The following is a 13,322-nucleotide window of genomic DNA, read 5'->3' on the forward strand; positions in this document are numbered from 1 at the left end:
TTTGGAACTTATTCTGAATAACTAATTTCTGAATAACTAGCATTTGTTATATAGAACATGAATTTAAGATACTGTTGTGATAACAGCATTTCCAGGTGAGCATATTAAATCTATAGAGATAACAGCTTTTTTTAGTTTCCTTCAAAATCTGCACTATTCTTTGTATTTATTTCCTTTATAATATATTCAAATACTTGTATTTGTTTAGAAATTTTATCATCTACTTTTCAGTCATAAGTAATTGTTTCTGTTTATTGATTTTATTTTTGTAAGACCAGTTTTCTGTAAGTTAATATATTAAAATTAAGAAGTTAAATTAAAAATTTTACCTAAGTCTGAGCTATAGGACCAAAACAGATTCAGGCTCCCAGAATGATCTGCAGTCTTCTTTTCGTTACAGAGTGATATTCCCACAGCCCAAAGGAAGCGGTTTACTAGAGTAGAAATGGCCCGAGTTCTAATGGAGAGGAACCAATATAAAGAGAGATTGATGGAGCTTCAGGAAGCTGTTCGATGGACAGAGATGATTCGGTTTGTATGAGAAGTACCTCTGGTGTTTTTCTACTTATTGTTTACTAGGTTTCTGATTGTTTACTAATATTCATTTCTTTGTTCACAACTGGAGTCTTCCCTTGCAGATCCAAGCCCTTGCTCTGTTTACTAGGAAAGGTCTAGAGAAACACTGGCAATTAAAATTGGAATGTGATGGAAGTGGGTGCCTTTTGGGCCAGTAGAGCCTCTTGGAGGATATTCCCACAACCTCTCAAAGGCAGCTGAGTAGTCTGTCGACGAAAATAATCAATAAATGATCTATAATTGAAATGGAAGAGTTTTTTTGGTGCCAAATGGAGGACTGTAACCTGGGAGAAAGCCTCTCTAATAACTGACAGATGTGTGGTGTTCAGCTCAGTTTTATATCTTGTCAGAACAAGCAGAATCAACCAAGTCAGGGAAACATTCCTTCAGGGCTTCTAAAACACCAGATCAGCGTGTACACAGTGAGGCAGTATGGCCTTGCCACCTGGAAAGGGAGTCTTACCATCAAAAGACTGAGTAGCAGCATTGGTGTCCCAGGAAGGGAGGCATTTCATCTTTTATTTTTTTTAACATAGACATTCTTTACTTCTGGTCAGTGCACCCTTTTCTTTAATAATTAAAGCATATGTATAATGTATGTTTGATAGTCCACAAATAGGCATTTAAGTTAGCATAACATTTCCATTAAACGATGTATAAGCCAGAATACTTCTCCATACCTCAATATGTGAACATTTCTTTCATCAGTCGTTTTTTAAAAGAATATAGAAACTGACACTACTTTTGCAATAATGTCAGGAAGAGATAAAATTTTCATTTTCAACATAAGAAACAAAATCATTCTTACTCAGTGTTTTCCTGTAAAATAGTCCCCTGATTTTTTTTCTCCTTTCTGACCAGTCTTGTATAAAAGCAGCTTTGTCAGTGGATCTTATTAATGCTGCCCTCTAATGGTCATATCCTCAGTAACAGTGTTTGTTACTTCAATTTTAAAGTGTTCATGAAAAGTTTGTAATCTAATTGCCTTCTGATTTGCCCATGTTTTTCAGTTTGGATGGTCACATCAGATTTACCAAGTAACAGTACACACTGACACATTGTTCATAAACTTTATGAAAGTATTTTCTAACCACCACTTTTACTTCCTTATGAATATATCCTTTACTTAATAGTAATGAATGAAACATTTTATGTAGCACTTTTACAGGTTTCAAAAGTTGTAATTGCTTATAACTGCTAAGAAGGAAGAAGATAAGTAGTGTCTTGTTGTTTTTGTCACTAAGTCATACCTGACTCTTTGGCAGTCCAATGGGCTGTAGCCCACCAGGCTCCTCTGTCCATGGCATTTCCCAAGCAAGAACACTGGAGTGGTTTGCCATTTCCTTCTCCAGGGGATCTTCCCTAACCCAGGAATTGAACCCACATCTCCTGCATTGGCAAGTGGATTCTTTACCACTGAGCCACTAGGGAAGCCTGATTAGTATCTTAATCTTTATTTATTGGACGAAGAAACCAATATACTAACAGATATGTTCTTAAACACCTGCTTTGAATAAAGAGATTTTGAATAAATAATAAGTAAATAGTTAAGTGAGACATATAGTCAGGCTCCACTTTTTATTACTGTTTTTAATTTTCACAGCCAAATGGTAGTCAACAAGTGAAAAAAAATGGTAGCTTTCTTCATTGAATTAAAAGATGTTTTAAAATTAGTCAAAAAAAAAACCCAGGAAAGGGAGCTCTGACAGTGATGGCAAAATCCTTACAGCCATACTAAATCAGTTTGCAGTGCCCTTTTTTAAAAAAAAGTTTTTGCCTAATTACCTAATCAATCCATTTTATTTTCTTTCCTGGTCAGCTTTTCAGCGATGAAAAAGTCAGTCCTGTGAAAAATGACCCATTAGAACAATAAAGTTACAAGCTAGTTTTTGAGAACTGGAAATATAAGACAAACAATATCTTTATGTAGAGACAGAGGTTTACAATGCAATATTTTAATGTTAGGTTGATGCAAATGTAATTACAGTTTCAGACTGTGACTTTTAAATCATTATAACTAAGCTCAAACACATCTTTATTAATCAAAATAGGAACCATTACAGTCAACACATTTTTGCCAATGAAAAATAAGTTTGTTTATTCCTATAGTGTAAAAATCTGTACTTCGGGATTCAGTGAACTCTTGGAAAGCATTTTCTGCATCCTGCTGGTTGTGGAAGCACTTTTCCTGCAAAAAGTTGTCAAGATGCGTGAAGTGGTAGTCAGTTTGCTAGAGGTCAGGTGAATATGGTGGATGATACTAAACTTCAGTTTGTTCAACTTTTGAGGCATTGGTTGTGTGACATGCCTCAAGTGTTGTCATGGAGAAGAATTGGGCCCTTTCTGTTGACCAATACTGGCTGCAGGTGTTGCAGTATTCTGTGCGTCTCATTGATTTGCTGAGCATACTTTTGAGATGTAATGGTTTCACCAGGATTCAGAAAGCTGTAATGGATCACACTGGCAGCAAACCACCAAATAGTGACCATGACTTTTTCTTTTGTTGCAAGTTTGGTTTTAGGAAGTGATTTGAAGCTTCTTCTCAGTCCAATCACTGAGCTGGTCTGTTGCCACTTGTCATATAAAATCTGCTTTTCGTTGCATGTCAGTCCCATCGAGAAATAGTTCATCATTGTTGCACAGAATGAGAGAAGACAACACTTCAAAATGACCATGTTTTTGATTTTTGGCCAGCTCATGTTACACCCACTTACCGAGCTTTTTCACCTTTCCAGTTTGTGTCAAATACCAAATGACTGTAGAATGGTTGACGTTGAGTTCTTTGGCAACGTCTCATGTACTTATAAGAGAATCAGCTCAGTGATTGCTCTCAGTTGGTCGTTGTCAGCTTCCGATGGCCAGCCACTATGCTCCTCATCTTTAAGGCTCTTGTCTCCTTTGCAAAACTTCTTGAACCACCACTGCACTGTGTGTTCATTAGCAAGCAGTTCCTGGGCCAAATACGTTGTTGATGTTATGAGTTGTTTCCGCTGCTTTACGACCCATTTTGAACTCGAATAAAAAAATCACTCGAATTTGCTTTTTGTCTAACGTCATTTCCCTAGTCTAAAATAAATATAAGATAAACAGTAAAAAGTCAATAACAAAAAAGCATAAAGCAAGAAATGCACATTAAAATGATGTATAACGTGACCACATTTATTTAAGAATGCATTCCAATATCAAACAGCAAGTTTCAGCAATGCAACCCTGCAATTACTTTTGTACCAACCTAATAAAAAGGAAAGTTGGAGGATATCTCATCAATAGAAAACTTAAACAAATTCAGGCTTGTTGGTTGTCCTGCACAGATAGCAATTTTTTCTCTATCAATAGTCTAAGCTCTTGAGGAAGGGATGGAATTTCAATATTATTAGTTGTGTTGGCCTTAACAGACTGACTGACACATATAGATCAAAGTAATTTTTTATTAAACCTGTTGATTCTCCACGTATTTCATGAGCTTCTTGGGTCCCTGGTTGTTTAGATAGAAAGCTAGACCATCTCACTAATGACACATTCATTTCATTTCTCTCCCTCCTCTTTCCTTTTCCCTTTCCATGTAGTGCGTCAAGAGAAAATCCAGCCATGCAGGAGAAGAAAAGGTCAAGCATTTGGCAGTTGTAAGTATCTAAAATCACATGAAGACGTTAGCTAGCAGCACTTTGAGACAAAGAAGATTAGAATCAATCTGTTTTCACAAATGATTTCTTTCTTCTTACTTTCCTTTTTAAATTCAGGGTATATAGCTAAACTGTACTTTTTCTTTTTGGTATGTAGTATGCCAGCTCGGTAAGGCTGTTCTTGAGGACAAAAAATTAGTATTATCGTAAGCTGCATCATGATGGTTGTGCATTTGGTGGCATTGTCTGCTCAATTGAATAGAATAATGGGGAATTATTTTTAGAGTTGATGATTTCCTAGATCCCCATTAAATAAGTTTTCTGATTCATTGATTGTGTGATTGTAAGAAAATTTAGAGAGTGAAGATCAGAAATTTAGTGTTTGTGGGGTTTGAGTAGTGTGTGTATGTTTGTGCTTTGGACTTGAACTGTGTTTGTGCCAGAAGTACTATGCATTTATTGTGCTTAAAACTTACCCCTTTTTGAGGAATCTGCTATTTAATAGAAATAAGATTTTGTTTTTGTTTTTCTTTTTGAGTGAATGTGAAAAAATAGTTACTTAAATTGAGGTTAGTAAGGAAATGTAGAAGATGTGTGGTAAAATGGTGATATGTGGTCTAGTACTTTATTATTACTATTTTTAGAAGTTGCTTGCTAAGCTTCTGTTCAAACCACGCAGCTGTACCTTGCTGTTTAACAACCACTGGCTGGCTAAAGGAACGGTCTTATTTCTTCATTATGAGAAGGTGTCTGTACTCAAGAGCTTCTTCCTTTCATTATGAGAGTTACTAATTAAAGAACAGGGATTTGCCATTCTAGGCAATGGTTTCTCTTTCCTGAATGTCTGAGTTTGGCTGTGAATTATTGCTAAGGCTCCAGTGTGTTACTACAAAAAGTCTTTTTGCTAGTTTCTAACTCATTGCCTTGTAAAAACTCTGGAATTTGTGAAGATTGTGGATTGTTCTTAAGCATTTGTGTGGTACATACACACACCACACACACACATTCTCTCTTACTTTCCTTTTAGTTTCAGCCGACTTTTCAGCTCCTCAAGTAACACTACTAAGAAGCCTGAACCACCAGTTAATCTGAAGTACAATGCACCAACCTCTCATGTTACGCCTTCTGTCAAGAAAAGAAGCAGCACCTTATCTCAACTCCCTGGGGATAAGTCCAGAGCCTTTGATTTCCTTAGTGAAGAGTAAGTATTTTCCAGACTAATGGTTATGCTCTAAATAACAGTTTAGAATATTCTTACCTCTTATCAGATCAGCTGTAAGGGTTTGGATGGACCTATAAAGGGCTTCCCTAGTGGCTCAGAGGATTAAGAATCTGCCTACAATGCAGGAGACCCAAGTTTGTTCCCTGGGTTAGGAAGATCCCCTGGAGAAGGGAATGGCTACCCACTCCAGTATTCTTGCCTGGGGAATTCCATGGAAAGAGTAGCCTGGCGGGCTATAGTCCATGGGCTGCAAAGAGTCTGACATGACTGAGCAACTGACACTTTTTGTTGTAAGAGGAAGTTGGCTTCCCATCCTGGGAAAGTTAACCTCTCATGCCTATAAATGAGCATGATAGCCTACCTCAGAAGTGTTAGGATTCAATTATATATTATCTGTAAACGGACACAAAGGTAATTTTTTCTTGTTATTTCTATTTTAGCAGAAGAAGGGAGATAAGCTATTGTTATATTTACTTAATTAAAAAAGGAAATTTCTTTTTCTTTTAGAACTGAAGCTAGTTTAGCCTCACGCAGAGAACAAAAGAGAGAACAGTATCGTCAGGTAAAGGCACATGTTCAGAAGGAAGATGGTAGAGTGCAGGCTTTTGGCTGGAGTCTGCCTCAGAAGTACAAACAGGTAATGTTTGCATATGGTGAGAGCGTCTGGTGGGAAATGCAGAGAGAGGAGTAGGCCTGGCATGAAAGATTCTAAACACACATCCCACACCTGCTAGTTTCAAACAGCGTGCATTTGGCACGTGTTTAGAGAAGCATTAAGGATTGTGGTTTTGTTTTCAGGCTGTTTTCTAAAGCCCTACAGTTCAAAAGAAATGTGTCCGAGTTCTGTGAAGAGAGAGAAGGGTCAATATAGGAGGTGGTTGAGTATGGGACTTTGAGATAATGTACTCTGTTTTAATATTGAAGATTTCATTTAAAAGAAAAATAGTATCTTGTTTAAACATTAAAAGAAGCCTTCCTCATGGAGCCTTTCAGACTGTTAAAACTCAATTCACGTCTTTTAAGAACATATTCCCTACCCCTAAAACACATACACAACACACACAGTCATACCCACATGTGTGTACTAACAGGGCTGTGAATTCGTGTATTTTTTCTGAGCTCCCTTATTTTCTCTAACTACCACTTGATTTTCTGCTCATTTTTCAAGTAAGACAAAGTTAACTTGAACTTGACTTCATAGAGTAAATATGTTGCAGCAGTGCTTGCCCATAAGTTCTCTAAGTTCACTTTTGATGAGACTTACCCAGTGTGTCCTTCTCTCCCCTTCCCAATTATTAGATAACCAACGGACAAGGGGAGAATAAGATGAAAAACTTACCTGTGCCTGTCTATCTCAGACCTCTAGATGAAAAAGATACATCAATGAAGGTAAAGTAATCTTGAAATTAAAGGTAATATTACTTTAAGTCTTGATGGATTTTTTTCTAAAACAGGAGTTTAAATTCTACTTTTGTGGGCAGAGTTACTCATTATGTCATTTTAGACTGAAATAGTTTGAATATTAGAGCCCTCTCTTTGTAATCATTACATCTATTAAGGGAATGTGAAGAGTTCTAAACATTTTTAGAGAGAAAATGACTGAATACCATCTTTTTTTTTAACCCAACAAAGCTGTGGTGTGCTGTTGGAGTCAATTTGTCCGGTGGGAAGACCAGAGATGGTGGTTCTGTTGTTGGAGCAAGTGTATTTTACAAGGATGTTGCTGGTTTGGAAGCAGAAGGCAGTAAACAGCGAAGTGCATCTCAGAATAGCTTGGACAAGTTAGATCAGGAACTTAAGGTAAGTGCTTGCACTGCATTTGCCCCCGTTTCTGAGACTAATTGTTTAGCTCTTTGGTCTCAGACTGACTTCTAGGTCCAGCTTCTAATTGGGGTTACTATGCCCTTGGTTACTCCTCATCCCTGCCCTCACTCTTAAGTCAGTTTTACTAGAGTATATTTTACATTCAATAAAGTATACACTCAAAATAAGTACAGTTCAAAGAGTTTTGACAAATGTGTGAACCTGTGTAACAGCTATCACAGTCAAGACAGAGAACATTTTTTGTCACTGATCTGCTTTAGCTACTAGTTTTTCGTCTACTAATTATTGTTGAAAGGTGATTATACTCTCAGCCTTCTAAATAATCTGGAAGTGAACTTTAAATAGAAGTGTCCTTTAGTGTAATAGCACGGCCATATAAATATTTATGCACACATCTCATTTTAAACGTTCATTTTCTTTGCTTTGCCTATGCAGGAACAACAGAAGGAGTTAAAAAATCAAGAAGAATTATCCAGTCTAGTCTGGATCTGTACCAGCACTCATTCAGCTACAAAAGTTATCATTATTGATGCTGTTCAACCAGGCAACATCCTAGACAGTTTCACTGTTTGTAACTCTCATGTTCTGTGTATATCAAGCGTACCAGGTAAGAGTAGTTCCTCTCTCCGCACCATCCACAGCTCCTCACTGGTAGAAACTGATTGGTTACTGGAGAGACAGTTGTGCATCTCTTCTAGTTTGTGAAGGCAAAAAAGAAACTGAGTTCAAATGACTAAGGATATTTTCAGATACTGTGAAAAAAATGAAACAATGGAAATTTGAGAAGGGTGAAAATCAGAGGGCAAGGCACTATTTAAATGGATTAGTATGGAAAGGCCTTTTAGAATTCCATATTAAATACTATGTGATATTAAAACATTGGTTTAAAAATTAAAGGAAATTCCCTGCCAGTCCAGTGGTGAAGACTTTGTGCTTCCACTGCAGGGGTATAGGTTCAATCCCTGGTTGGGGAACTAAGATCCCACATGGCACCCAGCACAGCAAAAAGAAAAAAAAAAGTTGATGTATAGCTTGAAATATTATTCAGCCATATAAAGGAATGAGACTCTGATACGTTCCATAACACAGATTAACCTTAGAAACAACTCAGATACAAATATTGTATGATTCTCCGTATCTGAGCTGTCTATTCATCTGAGCTGGCAAATTCATAAACAGAATTAAATTAGAGATTCCTGGGGTAAGGGTATGGTAATCAGAGAGTTATTTACTTGGTATAGGTATTCTATATGGAGCGACAGAAAAATGTTGGATGTAGATAGCTGTGATGGCTGCATAATATTGTGAATATAATTAATGCCTCTGAATTATACACTTAAAATGGTTAATATGGCAGACTTTATGTAGTGGCTTAGATCCTGAACTCCTTATTGCCAAATTTAGACTTAAAGAAAGTGGGGCAAACCACTAGACCGTTCAGGTATGATATAAATCAAATCCCTTATGATTATACAGTGGAGGTGACAAATGGATTCAAGGGATTAGATCTGATAGAGTGTCAGAAGAACTATGGATGGAGGTTTGTAACATTGTACAGGAGGCAGTGATCAAAACCAAAACCATCCCCAAGAAAAAGAAATGCAAAAAGACAAAATGGTTGTCTGAGGGGGCCTTACAAATAGCTGAGAAAAGAAGAGATGTGAGAGGCAAAGGAGAAAAGGAAATACACCCATCTGAATGCAGAGTTCCAGAGAATAGCAAGGAGAGATAAGAAAGCCTTTTAAGTGAACAATGCAAAAAAAATAGAGGAAAAAACAATAGAATGGGAAAGACTAGAGATCTCTTCAAGAAAATCAGAGATACCAAGGGAACATTTCATGCAAAGATGGACACAATAAAGGGCAGAAAAATGGTAAGGACCTAACAGAAGCAGAAGATAGGAAGAGGTGGCAGGAATACACAGAAGAACTATACAAAAAAGGTCTTAATGATCCAGATAACCATGATGGTATGATCACTCACCTAGAGCCAGACATCCTGGAATGCAAAGTCAAGTGGGCCTTAAGAAGCATTACTCTGAACAAAGTTAGAGGAGGTGATGGAATTCCAGCTAAACTATTTCAAATCCTAAAAGGTGATGCTGTGAAAGTACTGCACTCAATATGTCAGCAAATCTGGAAAACTCAGCAGTGGCCACAGGACTGGAAAAAGTCAGTTTTCATTCCAATCCCAGAGAAGGGCAATGCCAAAGAATGTTCAAACTACCATACAATCGCCCTCATCTCATGTTAGCAAAGTAATGCTCAAAATCCTTCAAGTTATGCTTCTTCAGTATGTGAACGGAGAAATTCCAGATGCACAAGCTGGATTTAGAAAAGGCAGAGGAACCGGAAATCAAATTGCCAACATCCATTGGATCATAGAAAAAGCAAGAGAATTCCAGAAAAACATCTACTTCTGCTTCATTGACTATGCTAAAGCCTTTGACTGTGTGAATCACAACAAACTGGAAAATCCTTCAAGAGATGGGAATATCAGACCACCTTACCTGCTTGCTAAAAACTCTGTATGCAAGTCAAGAAGCAACAGTTAGAACCAGACACGGAACCACAGACTGGTTAAAACATGGGCAAGAAGTATGTCAAGGCTATATATTGTCACCCTGCTTATTTAACTTACATTCAGAGGATATCATGTGAAATACCAGCTAGATGAAGCTCAAGCTGGAATCAAGATTGTGGGGAGAAATACCGATAACCTTAGGTATGCAGATGACACCATCCTAATGGCAGAAAACGAAAAGGAACTAAAGAGCCTTTTGATGAAGGTGAAAGACCAGAGTGAAAAAGCTGGCTTCAAAACTCAACATTCAAGAAACTAAGCTCATGGCATCTGGTCCCATCACTTCATGGCAAATAGGGAAAAAAATGGAAACCGTGACGTCTTACTTTCTAGGACTCCAAAATCACTGTGGACAGTGACTGCAGCCATGAAATTAAAAGACTCCTGCTCCTGGGAAGGAAAGCCATGACAAACCTAGACAGTGTTTTAAAAAGCAGAGCCATCACTTTGCCAACAAAAGTCCATATAGTCAAAGCTGTGGTTTTTCCAGTAGTCGTATATGGATGTGAGAGTTGGACCGTAAAAAAGGCTAAGTGCCAAAGAATTGATGCTTTCAAACTGTGGTGTTGGAGAAGACTCTTGAGAGCCCCTTGGACATCAGGGAGATCAAACCAGTCAATCCTAAAGGAAATCAACCCTGAATATTCACTGGTAGAACTGATGCTGAAGCTGAAGCTCTAATACTTTGGCCACTTGATGTAAAGAGCCGACTCATTGGAAAAGACCCTGTTACTGGGAAAGATTGAAGGCAGGAGGAGAAGGGGATGACAGAGTATGAAATGTTTCGGTGTCATCACCGATTCAATGGGCAGGAGTTTGAGCAAACTCTGGGAGTTAGTGAAGGTCAGGGAAGCCTGGTGAGCTGCAGTCATGGAGTAACAAAGAATCAGATACAATGGAGTGACTGAGCAACAATGTATGTATATTTTACTACAATAAAATTTTTTAATGTGATATGGATAAGAATAGCTTTCTAAATAAAGAGAACTGAGAAGATTTTTTAAATGTTAAATGCTTAGTTTTTAAGTGTGTTACTAATAATGCACTATATACACCTAGGCTGTATTAATTTTTAATAGTGGCAGAAATTCATATTTGAAATAGAAATAGTGATAATTAAAAAAATTTTTGACTTTTCAGATAGAATTATATTTTGTTGTTTTTAATCTCATTAGTTGGCTGCTTTAAGAACTCATATTAAGAACAAATACATTTCTGACATTTTTTTGGTTTACTTGTGCTTGCATTAATTATTATTTATTATTGTTGCATTTATTTTCTTAATTTTTTAAACTACTTTCTCAATTTGTGAATTGAGTTTAAATTAGTTTAAATAAAATTTATTTACCATCTTGGCAGTGTATTTGCTTAGATATTTGTCTCACCTTTACTCTTATTTCAAACCTATAGTTGCTTTAATAGAGAAAATGCTACTTATAGAAGTTTACTGAGCTATTTAAAGAAAGTGTATCCTGTACTTCAGGAGCCCGAGAAACAGACTACCCTGCAGGAGAAGAGCTTTCAGAATCCGGACAAGTAGACAAAGCATCTTTATGTGGAAGCATGACAAGCAATAGCTCAGCAGAGACAGATAGCCTGTTGGGAGGCATCACAGTAGTTGGTTGTTCTGCAGAAGGTATAACAGCAGCTGCCATTTCCCCTAATACCAATGAAACTTCTCCAGTGATGGAAAAACCGCCGGGTATGTTTGTCTTCTCTAGACACCATCTGTATAGTTTCTGAGCCTGTCCCAGGTGACTCAGTATGGACTTAACTTAGATTTTAAAGTAACAGGGATGAAAGAGCTTGAAAGAGGATGCTGTGATGATTGTTAAATGAAATCAAGAATCCTCAATTTTATTATATAGAGAAGAGGGTAAGAGTGGAATTCTATAGAGGGGGTTTTGGTGGCGGAAGTGATTGGAAGAAAAGCTCAAACTTGGAATGGTTAGCATGCTTTATTTATTTTTTAGAAAAGGAGACAGAAAATAGTGAGATTGATGAAAATGTTCCAACAGCAGAAGAAGCAACTGAAGCTACAGAAGGCAATGCAGGATCAGCTGAAGATACTGTGGATGTCTCCCAAACTGGCGTGTACACAGAGCATGTGTTTACAGATCCTTTGGGGGTTCAGATCCCAGAAGACCTCTCACCGGTGTATCAGTCAAGGTATAAAAATGCGTAAACAACTGAGGAAACCAGAGTGCACATGTAAAGGAACCAAAATGATCTCAAGCAACCAAAATATTCCTACTAATTGACATTGTTGTGGCAGATTTAGATGTTATTACTTATTCCCACTATGTCTTCATCTGTTACATTGCAGAAGAAAAATCTAGACATATTTTTCCCCTATTTGCTCTCTATTCCTTGCAACTTAAAAAAATCTTGCCTATAAAGTATATTAGTCAAAATCCTTACGAGTCAGTGTGGATTAAAATAATGAGTTATTAACAGAATAGAATACAGTGAGTACAGTTTTTTTTTTTTAAGCCATACCAAATATCTGGATTTTTTAAAAATTGTACTGTCTTCTATTCTATTAATAACTCATTTTAATCCCCACTCCTACACCCACTCTATCCACAAAACTGGCCATTTAAATTTCCCATGTGGGTTTTAATGACCTTTTGAATTTAGATTTCTGGCAAGTATTTTATTAGAAAACAATTTGTTTCAGACTTTTCCTTCAAAAGAAAGAGTTGTTTAATTTCCTTTCTTGCCTTCTCTAGACCTTATAGAAAGGTGATAGGGGTATAAAGTCATCTTTTTAAACTTACTGATTCATTTGTCTGTTTTGAATTTGATAGCCCAGTTATGCTTTTTTTTTTAAACTAAATGTCCTCTGACAGTCCAAAGAAATAAAGTTTGGGGATAGAATAAAAGCATGTTTCAGTTTATTTATTTTAGAACATACTTCTGTTCCCACAGAAGAAACTCATAAAATTCAAGATAACTATAAGAGAGAACCTTAACTTTAGTCTGGATATTAACTGCTATATTTCATTACTGTGTCTTATTTCCCTTTTCTGTGCCTTGAACCTCCTAGTATGTCAGTGTTACTTCTGGTACAATTGCTGCAATATATATATATTTATATACCTTTCACTCCTTCCTATTCTCCCTCCCCTCCGCCTCCCATTGCCTTGCCTTGCCTTGCCTAGCTGCCTGTCTGCCTGCCTGCCTTCCCTCCACCCTCCCTCCCTCCCTTTCTCACTGTCTCTGAAGTGTTTAATATAATCATCTAACTTTGGCTTTACTGGAACTTATTTTTTTAACAGTACACTAAAATGTAAAAATTATCAATTCCTGAAAACTGTAGCTAAACACAATAAGACTTTTTTTTCCTTTTTTCCCACAGTAATGACTCAGATGCATATAAAGATCAAATATCAGTATTGCCAAATGAACAAGACCTGGTGAGAGAGGAAGCCCAGAAGATGAGTAGCCTTTTACCAACTATGTGGCTTGGAGCTCAGAATGGGTGGTAGGTA

General features: G+C 37.0%; 1 protein-coding gene across 2 annotated transcripts in view; it reads left to right on the forward strand.

The window, feature by feature from the left end:
- The window catches only part of SPAG9 (sperm associated antigen 9), a 153,986-nt gene that overhangs the window by 123,983 nt on the left and 16,681 nt on the right, over nt 1–13,322 (forward strand). For both annotated transcript variants that reach the window (XM_052658900.1, XM_052658901.1), the window contains exons 12-21: nt 401–531; nt 4,143–4,199; nt 5,227–5,400; nt 5,929–6,058; nt 6,721–6,810; nt 7,054–7,221; nt 7,681–7,852; nt 11,312–11,530; nt 11,802–11,997; nt 13,190–13,315. In XM_052658900.1, the coding sequence (XP_052514860.1) occupies nt 401–531; nt 4,143–4,199; nt 5,227–5,400; nt 5,929–6,058; nt 6,721–6,810; nt 7,054–7,221; nt 7,681–7,852; nt 11,312–11,530; nt 11,802–11,997; nt 13,190–13,315 (1,463 nt within the window). The remainder of the gene's footprint in view (nt 1–400; nt 532–4,142; nt 4,200–5,226; nt 5,401–5,928; nt 6,059–6,720; nt 6,811–7,053; nt 7,222–7,680; nt 7,853–11,311; nt 11,531–11,801; nt 11,998–13,189; nt 13,316–13,322) is intronic.

The sequence above is a fragment of the Budorcas taxicolor genome, chromosome 19, assembly GCF_023091745.1.
Source record: "Budorcas taxicolor isolate Tak-1 chromosome 19, Takin1.1, whole genome shotgun sequence".
NCBI lineage: Eukaryota > Metazoa > Chordata > Mammalia > Artiodactyla > Bovidae > Budorcas > Budorcas taxicolor.